Source organism: Xiphophorus maculatus, chromosome 5 (genome assembly GCF_002775205.1).
Source record: "Xiphophorus maculatus strain JP 163 A chromosome 5, X_maculatus-5.0-male, whole genome shotgun sequence".
Taxonomy (NCBI): domain Eukaryota; kingdom Metazoa; phylum Chordata; class Actinopteri; order Cyprinodontiformes; family Poeciliidae; genus Xiphophorus; species Xiphophorus maculatus.
In genome coordinates, this window is record NC_036447.1 from 2,894,113 (window position 1) to 2,916,191 (window position 22,079).

General features: G+C 40.4%; 1 protein-coding gene across 2 annotated transcripts in view; it reads left to right on the forward strand.

Annotated features, from left to right (window-relative positions):
• The window catches only part of cntln (centlein), a 112,081-nt gene that overhangs the window by 19,401 nt on the left and 70,601 nt on the right, over positions 1-22,079 (forward strand). For both annotated transcript variants that reach the window (XM_014476186.2, XM_023333206.1), the window contains 3 exons: positions 7,491-7,598; positions 12,992-13,111; positions 17,249-17,370. In XM_014476186.2, coding sequence (XP_014331672.2) covers positions 7,491-7,598; positions 12,992-13,111; positions 17,249-17,370 — 350 coding nt within the window. The remainder of the gene's footprint in view (positions 1-7,490; positions 7,599-12,991; positions 13,112-17,248; positions 17,371-22,079) is intronic.

Genomic DNA, 22,079 nt, shown 5'->3' on the forward strand with positions numbered 1-22,079 from the left:
GCAACACTGCTGTTATACTTTGACAGTTTGGGAAGGTTTCTTATCCTTTATCTTAAGTTTCAGCTCAACAAAGACACCAGTTTCACATGTCGCAGTAGTCGCTACAGTGGGAGGAGTCAAGATTACTAATGCCAAATCAGAAATACTTTATTTCCCACTCATATCATTCAAACATCTTTTAGGGCCATTGTGGATGGCGGTAAGCCTGTTGCAATAAATCAATAAATCAATCTCATGATAAATTAAAATGAGCTTGATCACTTCCATTCTGATGATTAATATGTTTTGAAGGGCAATTTTGTCTGCAGAGACATAATCCATTTCATTTACGGTTTCAGTGTTTTTGGTCATTTTGTTTATTTATCCATATTTAAGATATCTTCCACTTGAATAGGGTGGAGTGTAATGCTCTTTGACAAGGAGGACCCGGGGTTTGTAGTACCTCATTAGTATTTAAAGAGACGGCACTAAAACGACACACATCAGATCGGGGGTTAAAAGACGGTCCTGTGGAATTCAGACCAAAGCATTGCAGTTCAACTTTATGCAGACCAAAACTGAATGATCTGAATATAAAAACTAACCCTGTTTATTCTAGCAAAGTAGTGGAGTAATCAATAAACTGAAGCTTATGTGGTACAAATTCTGCATGAAATTTCCCATATCATATTTGTGCATACCATCAAATGCTAGCTAACAGTTATTTAATGCATAAAACAGAGAGGATGCAGTCAGAAACGAGCAGAAGAAACTCAAGTCGAAATCAAGAGTCTTAAAAAATAAACTGCAACATTTAAACATTGCTACCAGTGACAACAGAGCACAATTTATGATTATTTTACTTGTTTTTTAACATAATTTTTAGAAGTATAAACAGGGTTAGGGTAAAGACCACACACAGAGCTTGCTGAAGACTGCAGTTTGCAGAAGTCGTCTCCTAATCTGCTCTAACTTGATTCAGTTTGAACCTATCTCAGCTTAAGATAACATTTTCCAGGAGTCGTGCAATATCTCTCCCTCCACAGACAGTAATTATTTAATTTGATCATCGGTTGATATTTCCTGAAATTGCTGCCCCCAGACTGTAGAAGTCAAAAGATATCAGCTCAAATGTTAAGTGAGTTACAATCACCGTATCTCACTTAACCCGGTTAATTAAACCAGCAGTAAAGTCTAAATGGTTCATTTAGTCAGTAATTAAATACAGTTCTGCAGCGTTCCCTCAGTAATTAATACTACAGTACATTTAGAGGAGATGCAGATAGTGCTGTGTGTGTGAATGGTGGGTAAGCTTGGGCATACATGTATGTTAATACAACAAGTTTTCCAGGGGAGCTAATTCGGTCTAATTAGCACCTTTACTCTGATACCCCTAAATAAAATCTAGTCAATCCCAGATTCTGTGATCACGGAATCTCAACATTTTTTCGCGCTTTAAACTTTGCACTTCACTTCAACATTTGGTTTAAGTGATTCTAATGCCCATCTGCAGGTGGCAGTATTTTTTACTTTTACTATACTGCTGCCTCAGCCTCCCTGGACATTAAGTTTAGTTCAGGATAGATATGGCAAGGAACAAAAAGCACAAGTTCTTTAAAGAATGAAAATGTTTGTTTGCAATATTTCTGCTTGTTGTTTTCTCATGTTTTTTCTTTTATATTTGGCTATAGGAAAAAATATTGCACAATTCCTTGCAAATATTTTTGAAGTAGGATCACAAAATCAGTCATTTTCACTTCAAAAATAAAATCACAAAAGCAGTCGCGATTAGTGCAACCGGCAGCCTTCAGAAGGCATCTAAATGGCATCGAGTATAAATAGGGTGTTCACACGACTATGATACATGGTGGTGGGAGCATCATGCTGTGATTGGCATCTCAAAGGCTCGACTAATACCTGAACTATGACCCCAAATTCCAGAGAAGTTGAAAAGGAGGCTTCATGGATGCAGAGCAGTGAGAGAAGGAGGAAGCTCAACAATCTCTTCCATCCATCAAAATCCATCCAAACAATCCTGGAGTGCTGGCTTGATTCTTTCATTCATGTTTGAGAAATAATTTGATGTCCATGGCAACCATTCAGCTGTGCAAAAGGCCTGGTTGGACTTAGCTCCGCTTTTGAGGCATAGCTCCATCTCTGAGCTGCAGTTTTTCTGTCTCACAGAGCAGACCTCTGCCACTCGGCTCCTTCAGACTAGCCAGCACCAATTAGCAAACACCTGGTGGAACTGATCTTCTGCTGAGCTCATTATAGGAGCTACTTCTCAGTCTAATGCTGGTTGCTAAAGGGTTACTAGAGGAGCCATATTGTGATGACTTTGTGACAGTGGAGTTTCAGAAAGAGCTGAAGTTTCTAAAGAGACAGGGGCCAAATTTCAAGGCAATAAATTACAAAGGTACTTGATTGTGCTATAAAATGACACTATGTGCTTGGAAAACACATAATACTCCTTCAAATAAGTCGGTGGTTGTAGCATGGCAAGTTGACGAGATTTGAATCTTGTAACGGACTGTTAGAGTTTTCCTCCTTATACACATTGTGGTGTAATTTAAAATTAATCACCAGCCGATCTCTTATCTGGTCTTCAGTAAGTAACAATTTTCTTCTCTATATTTTTGTTAAGGATAGAAAACAAATCTGTGTAATACATTAGTTATTAAAATATAAAGTTCATAATTGTGAGCTAGTAACAGTTTAGACATGCTGTCAGCCGGATTTAGATTTTTATTTTCTTTTTTACTTACATCAAAGCAAACACATCAGGTTTGCCAAGGTACAACTCTGAGTCGGGAAAGCTTTCTGTTTCCCTCCTTGTAATTTCACTGACAGATTGTATGCATGCCGGCCCGGGTCCGTACGGGCGCCCGTCTCACTAAAGGTGCATCTATCCGAGCGCATAATCCCAGATTCTTTCACAACTTCCCTGCGAACACCTGTTAAATTTCCAGTGCTCAGGTTGTTAGGGCAGATTCCATTTTAATTTTAAATGTTTTCGGCGAGAGTTACATTGGAGGTGATCAAAGTGGTGATCACAACAGGAGCACAGGCGAGAGACGCAGTGCTCATTTAAATACGCACCAGAGCGACTGCTTTGAACACCCCTCCCACAGTAACACCGGTGGAGGAGGAGGAGGGTGGGAGAGAGGAAGAACACCCATTGTGGATTATATTTACATGTTGTGCACAGATATTACCTGTCTTTTTTGTTTTTAATTATACTGTTACAGGAACTTTAATAAGACTAGCAACACTTAAAGTTCTGCTGAAACAAAGAGGGCTGTGTAAACAGATTAAGGGGGCATGATAAAAATTAAAAGGATGGATAGCCTGAATGAACAGTTCCTAACTGCCTCCCAAACTGCATCAAAAGTATTTACAGTTGTCTGATTCTTGGCTGCTAACAGATCTGAGCGGTGATTAAAGACGAACATTAGAATCCATTACAGACCTTGGGCCTTTTGGCTGTAGCACCAAGCTGAATGAGCGCTATGCTGGTAATAGTGTGGGCAGTCTTTCAAATCTCTCCGAGGTTCTTACCATTCCTGCAACAGGAAATACAGCAGGCATGTTCACCAAGAAAACTACTTCTACAAATCATTACTTAACCAATTACAGTTTTATTATTGTTTCAAAAATATGAGTATGTTTATGAAGTCTTAATATAGGTAGGATTGGATGGACCAAACAGGCTTTTACTAGCCAATACTAATTTCAAGGTTTCTCTTAGGTTTGACGAGATAGTTCTTACTTCCGTTGAAAGACTATAACACAGATAGAATCATTTTTATTAAGACTATTTTAATTCACCAGTAAATGAAGTAAGAATTGTAAATCAATGAAAAAGTAACAAGTTTTGTGATATAAATTGTAGTCATGTGTACAGCAGAAAATAAATACTTATGCTTAAATGTGAAACCTATCTTATCTACCAATCTTACCTGCCTCCGTAAAAGTCTGAAAATCAGCCACTGTCTCCTTAGGCAACCAACATCAAACCAGTGTCATTTAACGTCACTGTTATTTAACAGTGATGTCAGTTTAACAAGTTTAACTGACATCACTGTTAAATTTATTAATTTATTTTTATTAATCTATTTAACATTTGTTAAACTGACAGTATCGTCAGTTTAACAAATGAAAAATTTGGAGTTACATTCGGCCATCTTGGATTTTCTTTTTCGAGAGTTGCCAAAACAACATTGAAAGGCAACCATAAGATGGAGCACTAGGGAAGTAGGGATGCACCATATATCGCCACTAACATCGGTATCGACCGATATTAGTAATTTTTTAACAAATCGGTCCAATAAACCAAACTGAGCCGATATAAAATACCAATATTCATTTTAACTTGTTGATGGGAAATGCATAAAAACTGTGTCATCGGGGTGCTGTGGTGGCGCAGGGGTTAAGCACAACCCACATATGGACGCCTTAGTCCTCAACGAGGCCATTGCAGGTTCGATTCCCAGCCTGACGACCTTTGCCGCATGCCTTCCCCCTTCTCTCATTACCCACTTTCCTGTAAATTCACTATCAAATTAAGGCCACTGGAGCCAATAAAACATTTTTAAAAAATAAAACTGCGTTTTCCAGTGTATCTTACAAAACTTTACAGAAATTGGAGATTGGAATCAGCACAAAAACAACAAAACAAAACTGTAATCAGTAATTAGTGTATTTCTACTTTTTTTTTCTCTAATCTCATTAATATATTGGTATCTGCTTTAATGGAATATGACGAATAATTAAAACTGGGTAATGGTTCTAATTAATAGTATACATTAATTATATTTTATGTTAAATTAACTAGTGTTTAATTTATTAATTTTTATTAGTGTGTAATCTTGTGTGAACTCCTGGTTTCAGTAAATAACATGATGAACAGAAGTTTAGGTGTGTGTTTGAAGCCGGGCCTTCGTCCAGAGCAGGAGACACACTAAAGCCGCGGACGCCAGCGGTGTGTTTTACAAACTCAACAGCTCTCATTAGATGAGAGCCTCCGTGTAGCACAGGCCGCCTCATTAATGAAGCACAGCCATGTGCTGCCGCCGCCGCCGCCGCAGAGCGCTGCGCTCACTCGTTACAGCAAAGCCGAGCGGGTCAAACAAACTGCGTGGGAGGACTCCGGGCTGCGTACACACAGAAAACATCCAACGCCCCGCGTGCTGTCCCTTCCCACCACGCAACCAGTTAACGCCGACGCTCATACATTTATTCACACGCACATTCTTTGAAGAAACACCAGCATGAATATGAAGTGCAGTAGGTCTGGTCGGGAGCAGGAACCCCGTCGCCCTCGCTCCTCAGGTCCATCCGATTTCTGTGTCATTCCGCTCATTTCTGCAGAGCTGATTGAGCGAGGGTGTGTGTGTGTGTGTGGTGCAGGGAGATGGGTTTACCTCCTGATTATAGCTGCTCCATAATTAACAGTGATCAGATTTGTTTTGTGGCATAAATGGTGCGTGTGTAGAACATTAGGCCTGGCAAGTCTCATTTCGGATTCAGCTCAGGGGCTCGGCAGCAGACGGGTCACGAGCTTCAGGGAGCACAATCACCAGCCTCGCTCCATATGGTCTCGCTTGCCGCAGCCTCACCAGCGAGGGCCGCGAGTGCCAGACAAGATCCCCCAAGAACATAATCGTGTTCAGTAATTACCGAGACCAGCTTTTTCTCTCACATTCATCCTCCTTTTCAGTCCTTTTTTTCCGCCTTGCACCTGCATATTCTCTTCTTTTCCTTTCAATCACATCCTCTCCCCTGTCTGATAGTTGGATTGTGTTTGTATTTTCCCTTCTCTATCTCCCTCCCTCCCTCCCTCCCTCCCTCCCTCCCTCAGTTAAGTTTCAAGATCAGCACGTGAAGAAAGATTGAATGAGGAAAAGTCAGACACTCCCACATTAGTTAATTTCTAAATTGCTTTATGTGGCTGATGCTGAAAAAACCCACTTGGTCCTGCTGCCTGCCTGGAAATTATAAATAATTGTAACAGATGCGCCAATATGGCCGGCCTCCAATAAACGAGGCCCCAGATAATTTGACCAGCCCCCTTTGACAGGCCAATTTAATAAAACATGAACAAAATCTTCCTCACTAATAATTTATCATCCCCTCTCCTCCCATTTGGTTAAAGTTGATTACCCTGGCAGTTAACAAGGTCACGCCCAGATGCCAGGTTTCTGATAATACAATCAGGACTTGTTGGAAAGAAAAGGTGATGACATCCTGCACAGCTTTCTTCACGACCAACTATAGCGCGTTATGAATGCCTTTGTTTGTCTACAAACTTTTATTTTGATGTGTTGCTGACGGCAACGCACATTTTTGTTTATGGCTTTCACACTTTTTTTAAAAAATCAAACGCTTAAGAAAAAACAGATGTTAATATTTCTTCTAGGTGATGGCGTACAGACTCTATTTCATATTCCTTTATTTAATCAGGTAAACCCCGTTGAGATCTGGATCTCATTTTCAAGAGGGACCTGAGCTTGAATAAACGTAAAAAATGTTTTAAAAAATATACAAACTTTGTCAAACATTTACAACAAACACAACTTGTTAGATTTTTTTTATGCAGCCCAATTTTTTTTAAACCAAATTGAGCAGCATGGTGGGGCAGTTGCAGCAATAAACTCTGGTGAAGGTGCTCTCACCAGACTCAAAGTAGCACACTTACTTGTGGCTGATAGGCAACAGTTTTTACTCAACCTGGAAGTAGCTAGCTTGGAAAGCAACCCATGTCTTTTCCCTGTTGTTTGTTGATTTAATCAAATTGACTTTGAATTTACGCTACACGGGTCACACAGTTATGCCATAAATTGTGTTTCCTCTTACACCAGAGTAGACCTATAAGGGTACAAAAGTCTAGATGCTAACCAGTTTTTTGTTGCTGTCTGGGTCACAGATAGTCATAGATAGTGGAAGTGGAGTAGTTGAAGTGAAATATTGACATGTCCGAACATATTTCAGCATAAAACATGCCCACAGATTTCTGACCAATCACACAACACTTTGGACAGAGCTCTGTGAAATGGTTCGATCCAAGAAGAGGAGGAGGACGACACCTCAAGGTTTCCATCACCTTGCTTTCTGATTGGCTGCGTGTCACATTCAACAGGCTGCGTTCCTGGGAAACACACCAAGACAACCCAACATATTGATAAGCCCCGATTTTATATTGAATCGGTCCTTATGTTGTTCTGAGTGGACCAGATCACTTTTAAGACACAGCAGGAAAATCTCTAAAGATTATCTTTAGGACCGTCACAATAATCAGAGCGATTTTAAGAATGTCGGAAGTGAAAAATCGGGACAAAAATCTTACCATGTGATCCAGGAATTATACATATTTCTCTCAGACTTTGTTTTATTTTCCAGTTTCCACAAGTAGTAAAATATAGTATTTAATTTTTTATTAAAGACAAGTTGAAACTGCTTGTCTGAATGTTTGTTTTGCTAATATAAAGGTCACAGCCTCTTTTTTCTTCCAGCAATTCGCCGCTGCTCCGTCTGATCGGGCCTCCACTCAGAGTTCAGATCCAGGGCCAGAGGACAGACATTTCCCTCAGCGATCCCCCAGCAGTGTGAAAAGACTGCAGGTAGGCCAACGAACACCACCGGCAATTACAGCAAAGACAGCACGTGGGTGAGCATGCCCACTCCATTTGCTCAGATTAGATCAAAGCCATAGCGGAGGGATGGAAAGAGAATGGTCTGTTAAGACAGAGCCATGTGATTCATCAGATCCAGCCCAGGACAACCTTTGTCCCGGACTTCCCAACACACACACCCCATACATACACACACACACACACACCCACACTCGGAGGCCCCTCCTACTGTGACCAGGCCGGCGTGTGCTGCTGGTTTCACGCATGCCTTGGGCTCAGACACCAGCTAATTTACCGCTTCAGCCGAACATTATGAGCGAAAAGAGAAGCTTTTGATCTTCTCAGTATCCTTTTCATAAGTTTGGCAGGACAAGTTTCTAGATGGCCTCACTCACTAAGGGATGGCCTTAAGTGCCTGATTTATTCACATGTCCTCATTATGTCTTAAATGAAGCACCTCTCTACTTGTTTTTACATGTGAAATATAATGATACTGCTTCTCCTAAAAGGTTCTGCTGGAAATTCCTACACATCTGATCTGTAGGAACTCGGGCATAAAGATGATATTTTAATTTGCTGTAACTGCTTTCAATCAGAAGAGATTGTATTCTAGTGAGATTTCCTGCTACGTTTTCATAAATCCTACTACTTTCTCTTGAGTTCTTCCAGTTGTGACTTTGCTTTGTGAATAGATTTGTGCATTTTATTTATTTTTTATTACTTTTGCGCACATTTATACAACTTTTATATTCCCTGGGAGAACAGAACTATTTTAAGTGCTCCCCACTGACCCATGACATGCTACTGCAGACATAAAGACGTCCGCAGATGACGGTGACCCGAGTTTCTGAAAGCTGGAGAGAGAAAGCGGGAGCGTGAAGAAAGGAAGTTGATAAAATGTTTCATCTCCAGTGACACTGAGCCCTTCTGAAGAACAGCTTCACCTCTGCCTGCTTGCAAACTGTTTAGCTTTAGACTTTTTTCCCGTGTTTCTTCATTGTTCGCCCCACGCAGATTGATCTGCGCGACCCTGTGTTGTTTATGCATCCGTTACCCAGTTCTAAGCCCGGGTCAGGTCATGACCAGCACCAATGTTTATCTGAAGAACAGAGGCCAGACCTTTTTTCTGTTCCTGTCTGCCTTGTGGAGCTCAACGCATCACAGCTCAGTCACCCATAAGTGCTGCCCTGTCATATTTCAGCAAACCTGCTGAAGCGTTTCAGTGCCGATTCTTCTGTTTCATTTTTATTATTTTATCACATTTAAACATTTCAGATCATCACATTTTAAGGTCAGACAAAAACAACTTAGTAAATGCAAAATGTTTCAATGATGGCTTCATTGTTGCACACTGAAAGCCCCGAACATAGAAATATTTTTTTCAATCTTTTACAAAAGTAGTTTGGAGATTTTTTGTTGTTTTTTTGTAAGGTTTTGTGAACATGTAGTATTAATACAACATAAATATTCTCCATTTTGCATGTTGTCAAAGTCTTTAACAAAAATTACGTATGCACTATATTCGTGCATTCATGTATATAAAATTAAGGCCTTAAATTTCTTAAATTTATACAAAAAATGTCAATACATTGACTTTAAATATATTGATCCCAGGACTTTAGTTTTGCTGTTGCAGAACTATTAAATCTCATATATTGTACAAATGTATTTTTTTCCTTGCTGAATTTTTCTGTCAAGCAAATGTTTGAGTAGGTTAATCCTGCAGCTAACAACCTGCTAATATACCCTCATATATAAAATGTACGGTTTTCGTTTGTACATTTAATGTCTTGATATACTGTAGGTCTTAAATTTCATTCATAGTAAAAAAGTCTTAAATTTGAGTTGCTGCAACCTGCAGAAACCTTGATTTGTACACATTTTCTTGACATTGCAATAATCACAACAAAAATTGAGAAGACATTTTACTAACTACTTTTTGATTATTCTGGTACACTGAATCTCAGAGATCTTCAGAGGCAGATTTTCCATGTTATGGTCATGTTTTGTGAAATTAAATGCAAATTTCCTATCCAATAACATTCCAAGACTGAACAGTACAGTCCAGTCTTTATGTTTGGTTAAAAAACAGTAGAAAAATCAACATTTGTACTTTTGCTTTGTTTGAAATATAGATGTTGTGATATTGCAGCACTGGGTCTTTCTTGGCATACTTAAAAAAGGCCATTGAAGCAAAGCTTTCTCAATATAAGAAGGTAAAAGCTTGAATTAAGTTCAACTTTTGGAAAGCTGAGTCAAGCACCGGCAGGCCTGATGAATCAAAAATGAGTTCAATAGAACCTGTCTGACAAAATGAAGTAGACATCTATCAGTTTGGAAAGGATCACAAAGTTTTTTCTAAGGCTTTGGGACTCCAGTGAACTACAGTAAGAACCATTATCCACAAATGGAGAACACAAGAAACGAATGGTGAACATTCCCAGAAGTGGTTGGCCTTAAACATTTGGCAACTCAAATCTGCCAAAAAATATCTTGATGACCAACTAAATAAATCTATTGGGACGTATTCTGTGGATGGACGAGGCAACAGTGAAAACTTTTGGAAAATGTCAAACATGTTGGTGGTAGTGTGACGGTCCAGACCAGAAGATGAAACAATGAATTCTCCTCTCTACCACACTCTTTCAGAAATGACAAAAGGAAGTGGTATAGTCCAAGTTTTAAATCCAATGGAGATGCCATGGGCCGACTTTAAGCAAAATCCCCTCAAATGTTGATTAAAATAAAGCAATTCCGCAAAGACGCCAATAAACACTGGTTGGCTCTTAACTTACACCACTACTTAAAAACAGTTTTGTGTATTTACTCCAGTTGTCTGTGTCTGAAAATAACACTTCTTTGTTCTGAAACATGTAACTGAAAAGCAAAGTCAGACGATATCTGTACACGGTCAAAGACTTTTTACACCGCAAAACCACGCTGCAGAAAAACTCTCCTAGACTTTATAATTGGTCATGTCCTCTTTAAAGATTAGGTTTGGATTTTCTTTTCTGGCGTCTGTGTTTTCCCTGTTGTACTTGAAGGCTAAGCCAGTTGGCCCGCCACTTGTCAGGAATATGCAGATCAATCTGCTAATTGGTTGCATGAAGTCATTAAAGCCGAGTCAGAACACATGGTTGGTACCCACACAGGCATGTTCGCAGAACCTGGCACTGCAGGTCACCAGAGTCAACTTCCAGGCACATTCCCAAACATTATGTATACATGAAAATCAATGTTATACAAAGCTATTTTAAAAACAAATGCTCAAACACTAACATCTGATTTAACAAATACAGACTTGTTATTAACAAATCAGTTTGGACAATTTTCTCTCTTTGTTGAATCATAAATAAGGAATTCAATTTATAGTATTGTTATACATAAGGGTTTAGTTACATATTAGACTTGTAGTCAGTTCAGCCTTTTACCAAATTGTAGCATGCGTTCCATATCAAACAATGTAGTCAAGTTCAGGTGATTATTCAAACTGGTTAAAGAGATTTCTATTTATGGAATCAGAACAGCTTCGTTGGCCAGGATTGTGTACAAAAACAAGAAATCTGACTTCAATTTACAAGCGCTAACATATTCATTAATTGACAGCCAGGCATTAACTGCAAATAAATACATTTTAGGGGAATTGTGTCGTTGACTTTGCAGCAACAGTGGAGAGAAAATCTTTCCTTAAACAAGAAGAAACCTACAGTAAAAGCAGAACCAGGTTCAGTGTGAGTGACCAGGGCATGCACACAAAAGAGATCCAGGAGTAGTTTCTATCTGAAATAAAAGTAAAACATTAACAGAAATAGTAGCTCCATTAGTGGCTTCATCTAGGAGAGAGACACATCTAAACAGATATCGGTAGTCGCAGTAAAAGCTCAGTCAGTGGTTGTGTCTATAGGGAGAATCTTTATGTCCTGCATGTTATGTTACACATTGCTGGGTCAAATTGCAAGAGCTTTAAGGGGTTAAACGCTGAAAGACAGCATGACCATGAGCCTGAACATTTAGCCGAAAGGTTTACTTTAAGTATTGGAAAAGGACTAGTCAACGTTTTCAGAACCACTTTTCTTCAAATGCAGATTTATACACCTATTTCTGTTGGTTTGTAATAGAACCACCAGGTTTTTGCTAATTCCTGCTGGCTAGTCTGAAGGAGCTGAATGGGGAAGGGCTGTTCTGTGAGGCAGGAAGCTTGGAAATTGCAGCTCTGAGGAGGTGCTTGCTGCACCTTGAAGGTGGGCCTAGGTCCACCCAGGCATTTTGCACAGCTGAGTGGTTGCCATGGAGATTATTGGTTTTCCTTAACATGCGTGAAAGAATCAAAGCAACACTTCAGGTGTGCTTTTGATGAGGCAATAATATTATGGCATGATGTAAAGCTCAAAGTCAATTTTACATAATGTTGCTCCTTTGAAATTTGTTGGCATAACTTGGAAAAATTGGAAGAACTTGGAGGTTTGAAAACGTTTGCAGGCCGCTGTATTTCACCACACAGTGGTGATGAAGAATCCACTTCCTCTTTCTGCTCAGTAACTTTAAGAACTTTGAAGCGTTGATTCAAACTCGATTCTAGCCGATGAGTTGAACTTGTACACAATCTCATCGTTAACCTCCTCACTTTCTCCTCTGCTCCTCATCCTCTTCTGCCCAAGGACTGTTGGGCATTTAGTCGCATTGCATATTTTAGCCTGCCATCTGGTCAGCCCTCCTTGGCACCGCATGGGGCCTCCCATCCTCTCATATTCATATTCCACTAGCATATTGTTCCCACTGCTTTTGTACAGCACGGCCCCAGCGCTTCTCTGTTTCTTTATTTATTTCTGCAGAAGAGACTGGCTAGTGAACCGCACCCCCCCTCCTAATCGGCAGCTCTTCCAGTTGTCCTATCAAGTGTAACCTGGAGGCCCCTCGTAGAGCAATTAGAGCGGCCTCCCTGCCCACCTCTTGTAATGAAGCCCAGCACATTCTGGAATCTATAGCCCCTTTAGTCTCCCCTAATGGGACATCATTATTGTCAAAGAAACAATGTAAATGGAAATGAACATACTCATTAGCCAGTTGCAGGGAGAAACCTTCGGCACTCTCAGCTTGCAACTGCTGCCTCCAAACACGCAGACACACACACAGATGTGCGCCGACTGCTGCACCGGCTCCCCTCGCTCCTCTGGCAGCGTGTTTGTTTGTGCGTGTGCGTTACGGGCGCCGGGCGATGTTCGCCTTTTCCTTGAGGTGAGAAGGGAACGGGATGAACGCAGATGATTCTGTTATTGGCATTCACTCAGCGTTTCCACACATGTTAATTGCTGCATGGGTTGGTGGATGTCTTTGTAAGTGAAGTTTTCAGCTCACTGCTTCCTGTGCTCGCCTTCTCCCAGGGTGCACCTGTGCAGCGGTCCAGGTCTCTGTCCCCAGCCGGCAGCGTAGGGTTGGGAAGTGGGAGGAGGATCGAAGCAGAACAAAGAATTCGAGACCTGGAGGAGCTGCTGCAACTCAAGGTAACCACTGACTAAATATTTTAGCACAAGCAGCTCTGTGCAAAAAGTCCGGAGGCATTAAAGCGCTCCTAAACGCAGGGGATGAACCAGCACTGTGTTGACACATAGCAGGGAATTATAAAAACAACAAAAACTATTTTAGGATCTTTGTTACTAGTGAGCTAAGGAAACTCACCAGAATGCATCAAGTCATTGACTGAGAGCGTTCACTCCTCCTTTTCCCATCCAGACTTTGTGGCAGGACTTGAAAAGCGCAGTTCACCACCGGTCCCAGAGCTTTAACTGTTCTGCCAGAAAGAACGGAGCCCTATTCTCAGAGTCGCTCCTAGCTTAGCTTCAGATGGATTCAGAGAGCAACTATGAGCGACGAATCGACACAACCTGTCTTTTTAGTGAGGAAGTGAGGTTGACCCTGTTGCTCTTAGGCCACATGTGTCAAACTCGAGGCATGAGGGCCAAATCTGGCCCGCCGTAGCTTCTTATGTGGTGTTTTTTTAATCAATGAAGTTTATTTGTAAAGCACGTTTTAGCGACAAGGCAATTCAAAGTGCTTTACATCACAAAAACATAAAAATAAAAAGCCATAAAAAAGCCAGTCACCAGCTTGAGAAACTAGTAACATTACATTTTGTCTCAAAATGGTCAATACACATCAAATGTGTGGGTCAATGTTCCACTGATTATGGGTTGAAAGCAGCTCTTTAAACAGGTTGGTTTTCCATGTTTCAGGGCGACAATAAAGAAACCTTCATGAAAACTGTCGTTAGGGTGGCACAACATGGACTATTATCACAATATTTTAGAATGCTGTTGTGATAATGATAAAAAGATTAAACAATTTTAAATTATTAAAAAATCTTTTGACAGAATTCAGACCCCACAAACATAAAGTTGCTCTTGAAAATATTCCTATTTGAAATAAGCTTATTTTCAGGACGTCGCATACTTAAACAAGTATGATTTTTTTATATTTCTAAGCTGCATAGAGAGATTTTATTTTATCATATTTTTGACTTTACTGATATATTGATGCTTTCACTGAAAAAACTTTGGAAAACTTTGTAAAAATAACCTTCTAGTCCATTTTTTAAACATTAATTAGAATTTATTTACAACAAATCAAAATCTTGTCAGAACAAGATATTTTTCACGATAAATTTTAAACAATGTAATAATTACACATATCTAGCTGTTGTGTGCTTAAATATTATTCTATCAATCAAATAAAAGCAGCTTTTATCTGTTTACAACCAAAGTTTTTTATTCCGCGATCGCAGAAATTCACGCAAAATCTGCATAAGCATGTGTAAAACTGAGCTGTTGCTGCTTATCTTAACATCAATACAGTGTAAGGCTGATCTGGTGATTGGTTTCTGGATTAAACAGTTGATAACTGGATAGTGAAAGGTGATTAAAAGATTTGTTTTTATAGAATTTGAATCAGGTGAAGCTAAAACTGACACTTGATTAATTCTCGGTAGAACATATTTACAGAGGATTTTTTCTTGTCTTAAATGCAAAATGTATATATTTTCATACAGTTTTGGTTTAATTAGTGATTTCAGTAAATGGAATGTTCCAGAGTCCGCAAACTCCAGTTAACAATTAATAATTTATTAAATTAGTCTGCGATTATTTCAATAATCGATTAATCACAATTAATCCGATTAATTGTTTCAGCCCTTTTCCAGAGTGACGGTGTGTTTAGGCAGGGAGATGACAAGAGAAAAGCTCGTTCAGTGAAAGTAGAAGCAGCAGTATGTTTTTATCCTCCGTTAGCAAATTATTGGTTTCTTAACCTTCAGTTCTTCCTCTCATCAACTGTTATGCTCAGTTTTTGTCTTTTACAGTCTAACAGTTTGATTTTCGTACTTGTAATTGCAGCACAGAACATTTCCCTATTTTTATTTCAACTCTTTGGTTCTTCATCCTCTTCACCTTCTCAGCTGGCCAGTGACTGACTGATTAAACAAAGGTCGTCTTTGCTCTGAGCACAATCCTCAGAAATACATCAGGCATCATTTCCTTGTCAGATGAGAAGCACCTGAATTACATCACCAGCAGACAGCTAATGCCCGATGTAAATTCAGCCAGCATGCATGACTGTCTTGGTTAATGGTGCCATTTACTTGTCCACCAGTTGAAGAGCGTTTAGTGAAGGCATGCACAGAAAAATGTAACCGCATTAATGAGGGCATTAGTTCAGGGTGGGATTAAGAGGTTTTGTCCTTTTAGCTGGTATCGTGTCGGCTCGTTTCACATTTCTCATCTACAGAATGCCTTTTCGCATCTGATCCGAGCGCCGACACGTCGACCCCGGTTATTAACAGGAGACAAACAAACATTTCTCTTAACACTGGCTTTGTTTTTTTATGTCTCCTTCCCTTCAGTTCAGTTTAAAGTGAAAAGTACTTGTTTGAGTGTAATTATTTTTCGGCTTGATCGTCCACGGGTGTGTATCGATCGGAGGGCGAGGGTCTGATGACCAGAGCGCAGCGGCCCGGGGGAGTTCTGTTAGGAGCCTGGGAAGCCATGATGTGGCTAATGCCCTGCCACTCGCTTACTCCCTACCCTGCAGTGCTCTGGGCTGGCCCCTTTCATTAGAGCCTTGTTTTTGAGAGCAGGGGGGCAGATGTCCTTTGTGAATAATCCACACTGGGGGAAAATCCATACTTGTCACATTGTCAGCGTAGATGCACATTGCATGTTGTTGTGTGTCCGGCGCATGTTTGTGTGCTCTCTCTGTTCTCTTTGTCCTTGTTAATAATAACAGGGCTGAGGGCTTGCATTTCCCTCTCTGCAGGGTAGCCGTGTCATATCAGCAGTAAACAAGCTCCTTCCCCTTCAGAAAGCTCTCGACAACTCTCGCCAGCCCTGGCCACTCAAGCAGAAACCTGTCCTGCACTCCTCCACTCACTTTTCCTTTTCTCTCTCCCTCTTCCGTTTCTAATTTCTCTGTTTTCCGTCTTACTCTTTCCTCCACTTTTATGAGCCGACTTTCCCCGCTCTTTTACTCTCCCCTCAGCTCTGTCATGTAGGCTGAAAGTATTTTCTCAGTTGCCCTCGTTGTTAAGGTCAGCGTGATGGGGAGGAGGGGGAACGCTGACAAGAAAAATCCATACGTTGTCTTCTCACGCTCCTTCTGCAGCGCAGGAGCCCGAACTTGGAGCGATTTTAATAGCTGTCAACAACAATGTCAGCATCAGAACCGCTGCCCTTCCAGGGCATCAGCTTGTAACTCCACTACATTTCTCTGATTGTTTAAAGTGTGCATACCAGCCTTGTTTTAGTTCCTCTGCTTAAAACCCTCTTAAACGATAGTTTGGAAGAATCAGTTCAATTGGGCATGAAAACTGCAACATTTGTTATATTTTCAGCTGCTGCATTTTACTTTATACTGCACTACAGCAACCTGTTCCTCTCCTCGCCTGTGGGGGCGCTGCACCAAGAACCATTCAAGAAAATGACAGAAAAGCCTCTGAAGAAGACACTGAGCACAACTTCCTTCATCAGGAAATCTAAACAAAAATGTAGTGGCATTAGATTTTAGCAGCTGGAGGATTTCTGACATTTCCTGTACAACCATGAGCCATATCTTCCACCAGTGCTAGTCTGGTGCCTTTATTTTGATTGCATTTACCCATATTACCTTACGTTATAGTCCACTTCTTGCTTTTGGAGTGGTCTTTGGTTCGCTTGGCATTCACATACATTCTGGATCAGCAGCAGCTGTCTGATTGTTTCTTCAGGCAGACCTGTAAAGACAATATTGCAGTAATCAATGCAACTAAAGAAAAATACATAGCTGACTTTCTTTAGATCTTGCTGCGACTTCAGTCCTTTAATCCTGGAAATGTTCTTCAGGTGACAAAAGGCAGACTTTGTAATTGGCTTTATGTGTTTTTGGTCAAACAAGACATAAACAGCGAAGAAAGAGTCTAATTTTCTTTGGACTTTAGAGCTACTTATTGTTGCTCTGTGACATTAAATTCCTGTTTGTGGTTGAAATGAGCCAAGGTGTAAAATAGTTAAATGCTTCCCAGAGTTCCTGTACATGTTTCAAATTGAAAGCTAAGCCACCTTTGCTCTTTTTATCTTCCTGAAAGCAGCAGAATATTTTGTCCTTTCTGTTTGCAGATCGGCGAGAACGAGGAGCTAAGGAAAGCTCACGATAAACGCCGTGAACGTCTGTGCCTGGTCCAAACCAACTATAAGACCATCCGAGACCAGATGAAGGAGATGGAGAAATCACATGGCTTGTGAGTACGAAGTTCACCTCAGCATCTGGAAGGCCTCATTACCCAGAGGTGACAGAAACATTAACACTGGTCCCAACACAATGCAACAAGAATGACTTCTGGTTCAACCCAGCAGAAACACCTAACTCATTCTACCTCATGCTGAAAGCTCCCTGAAACCTTCACAAATTGTCTTAGGGCCCATTTCTCTCCACATGCTGTCTGACAAGACTGGAGTGCTGGATTTAGGAAAGTAGGAGGAATTCTTCCTCTTGCCTTTGAAAAGCTCAGAGGTTTTAAGGCCAGTCAATTTGGTACGTTTTGTGCCGAGCGTATGTGTGCTTCTGCGTCTCTTCTCCCTCAGCGTTCATTAAGATGTGAGAGCCAGAGGCTGGAGGTGTCTAGTCCTGGGGGTGCAAGGTGTTTGAGAAGGCCTGCGGAGGGCGGGGGAAAGAGGGTAGACGACCATTTCCTGCTTCAACCTGTTATCTCCAGCAGGAACCACAGGATTTATTTTACACAAAAGTGGAAAATATTCTGCAAAATGTCATTAACATATGGTCTCATTTTCTCTTTTGTCTCCATGTCTTTTATCACTTTTTTTCTTTTTTTTTTCTCTCCCTGCAACCCGTCGTCACAGAGACCATTTAAAGTGTAGGTAAAGATGTGTATATTTGGTGGCCACGAGGGAGCCAAGTGTTAACTTTGTCAGCTGTTTTCTCTCCGGGTTAATTAAAGAAAACAGCGGTGCAATGTGAGCCCGTGTGAAAGTGCAGCCAGCGAGAGAAGCACGTTCAGCCCTGGGCTTGACTCGGCTCATGTTGGCTCACTGCAGCTCTTAGCATGTGTCTGAGACGGAGACGTAGGGGGAACGTCAACACCAGGAACACTGCCGCTGCACGTTTTAGCAGGTTATCACAGAAATGGTTAAGAGTGAACATTATCTCTGATGAAGTGAAAGTAAAACATTACTTTTCTCTGTGTTTTTTATTTATGTGTATGGAAGGTTTTGGGGTTTGCTGTCAGTGTTTCTGTATTTCCAAACTGCTTTGACGTGATATTGATATATTTGGCAGCTTTGCCCTTTTCAGTCAGAACCTTCCATGGCAGCAGCCACTCACTCCGTGTTATGATCTTGGCATTCATTTGGCATTAAGCCACATTCTTAAACAGCCATTAAACCCACTGGGGTGATGCTAGCCTGAATGAGAGACAATAGAAAATGATTTAAAAACTCCCATTAGTGTGAGGAAATCAGGGCCCTAACAAGTCAGTGGGGATCGGCACACAGTCTCATTGCATTTTGAGCTTGTTAGGGATCTTCCTGTAGCTTCCCTGCTGTGTTGTTGCCTTTTTGGAAAGAGGCTCAAGAGTTGATTTTGTTCCCCTTTTTGTTCTGTGCAGGACTGAAAGTAGAAACTGTTGCTGCTGTTGCTTGTGGGAAGGTTTCAGCAGATAGTTAGGCCTCTCTATATTTGACAAATGGATTTACTCATCACTCTTCAGCAACCCAGTTATGGAGACTTTATCAGAACCAACTGTTAATACGGTACTAAAACTGCAAAGCTGATACAAAGACTAAAAAGAAGGTTTGATAACATTTTTATTTTCAAGACAAATACTTAGAGTTCTGATTAAAAAATATTATATTTTGGTAAAAGCAGTAAGTAGTAAATGCATAATAATTAGCATGTTTGAATAGCTCTGAAACGTTTGTTCTGATTGATTCGTTGGAAGACTTTGGTTAATCATTTCTTTGGTTAAGGCGTTTTATTTTTGACAGTTATTTCCTATTTATTTAGAAATGTTTCTTCCGTTCTCTTTTTAGCTTCTGACAGTTAAGATTCGTAACTGTGACGAGGTGTTTTTTTGTTGTTGTTGCTGTTTTTTGTTTACAACTGGAGGCAGGTGCTTTGCATCTTAATAATACCTGAACTCTGACCCCTAAACCCAGAAGAGTTGAAAACGAGGCTTCATAGAGGAAGAGCAGGACCAAAAACCAGAGAGGGGAACAAGACTTCATCGTCTCTGATTGACTTCCTAACCGCACAATCAGGCAGATTTAAAGAGGAGTGACAAAACCAAATGAGGTGGATTAGCAGATGGTGTAATCCAGAACATGTTACCGTGGAATATCATCTCCGCTGCCCAGAAATTTAGCTGTCTGTGACCGCCATGACCCTGTCATACAGTAACCGCTTTCAGTCAGAGGCCTCTTTAGATTCATTGCAGGACTTACTGCTACTGGAGATCCTTTCTCCCCACAGCATCACCATCCACAACAACTCTGAAGATACTTGGATGATATTAGTTTTGACAACATTTAATTTCCCTTCTGGGTGAAAAAAGTGTTTTTGGATTTAACTGAATATATGAAAGTATGTTCCTTGATTAGGTTGTGCTGTTAATTGAGAAATTGCTTTTTTAAGTGTAGATGTACGTATATCTGCTCCATACAGATGTATTCAGCAGCAGCCCTGTTCAGTTTCTGAGTTTCTGGTGATTTTGCATCATAGTTTTTTTTGGTAATCAACTACAGTCAGCTTGGTAACATGCCTTAACTACTGAGCAGATGAGTAAAGATGGATGTGCGCCTCAGTTCTGCTCTGCTTATTTTGCCTCAGTGTTTAGTCCCTCGTCTACTTCTGGATTTTTATTGCAGAAATTTGTACCTGCAGTAAGTTGGAAATGCATCTCGACTGCTGTTTCTGCCTCTTTGTTCTCGTTTTATTTCATTTTGGCTTTGAGTTTTCTATCCTGAAGTTTTGATGTTTTCCATGTTGTAGCTGGATGTTTTACTTTTTCAAACTTCCCATTTCCTGTGGACTTACTCCAAATTTTTGACCCAATTTTGACCCATGCGAATGGAAACAATCAACATCAGCCACAGACCTTGTTGAGTAATCCTCTTGAAGGTATTTGATACTTTACAATCCCTAAACCTGTGCAGGTATTTGTTTTTTTAAATGCAGAAATATATCTGCTTTGACAACACGAGTAACCACAGTTACCAGCCTGGAAACACATACTAGGAAATCAGAATAATACCAATGGTCTTATCAGCATGCATGCAGTGTGCAATTGGCCAGTCCCACTGAAACCACCCTGCCATTTACTATTACTGTATCACCAAATATCTCGAAATAACATGAAGGAGAAAAATCAAGTTCTTATTTATATTAAAGAAGGAAAAAGTTGTTTTTTTTTAATCAGACTGGGGATGATGGGGGTGAGCAAATAAAATTAAAGGTTATTAAAGCATCCGCACACTGATCAAAGTTGCGCCCATAAACAGATTCCCCCTGTTTCAGAGCAATTAGCTGCAGCAGCATGGAAAAGTTCTTTCTATCTCCTCCTGCTTAATAATGGAAACTGGGCGGCCATGAGGGAACGAGCACCGAGGCCGGAGAAAGATAGGTCTCTCCTGGCTCTGTGTTCAACAGCTTTAAAGCGCACTGTAAACAAATTACAGTTCCTACAGATTTACCATCAGTTAGGAATGCTTTGTGCTTATTCCCTAATAACTGCAGTTGTTCCATTAGAAGTCACACAGAAAGAATTAAAACAGAGCTGTGAGTAAATTATCATTTACTTTCACAACAGCAGGTGGTCTTGATACTTTTAAAGCTCTATCCCCCATCAATGGGTTTCTTTGTAAATGTCTTTCTAATGAGGCTGTTCACATAAAATCCTCACAAAATGGCCATTCTCATAATTAAAACCAAACAAACATATGTGTAATAAAGAGGAATGACAAAGAGATTAAGTCTTGAACACGCTTACTGACCTTTGATAATTACAGCGTAAAGAAGTCTCCTGGATAAACTAGTTACAGGCATTTCTAGTGTGTTTTTTCTTAAAACAATTGAGTCTTATGCAGTGACAAAGCATAGAGGAGGCTATTATTAAATTCAAAAACAGTTTCTGCTTGTTGTTGGTCCTTGGCTCTTGAACATCTTCTCTGGTTCTTGTTTTGACTCCTCATCCAGAAAACAAGTAGTTGATGATGAAATTATGTGATTTCTCTTCTGGATTATGGCCTCTACAGGCCCATGAGATGCTTTTTGGAATACTTTGGTAATGAGAGTTTTTATACAGGATTAGTTGGGACTAAACAACTCAATATGAACTGGCACCAATGCGACACATTTCAGCCTTTTTCACAGCTTCCTATCGGGCTTGTTTTCTGTTGTCTGCAAATTTCTTGTGTTTTCACTGACTTTGTGTACTTTCCATGTCAAACGTCACATTAGAAATTCATTCCATAAGAAAAACATTCCCCAACGTTTGACTGTGAAAAACTGTGCATACACACCATAATCACACTTACACACCGCAGAGTCGTCCTGTAGCTTCAAATTGCTCACAGGGGCAGTTGCAGTATTAAATGAAAACATTTGCCATTCTACTGCAGCCTCTAACTCCCAGGTACCCGGGCTTAACTAGTATTAGCATAGCGTGAAGGCGTCCTCATCGCCAATAACGACCGCAGGAAACAGAGCTTTGTGACCCCCACAATCCATTTCCACACCTCTATCACATTGATTGAGTGAAAATGGGAGACTGTCGTATGAGTGTGAGATGGAGAGGAACGTCTTCTCATCAGCTTCTTTTGCAATTTGTGGATTTCTCACTAAATCCTGTTTCAGTTTGTAAATGAAAGCCTAATTGGAATTGAATATGTTGCGCTTAGGCTGATTGATGAGTTGGATGCAGTTGGGGCCGAGCAG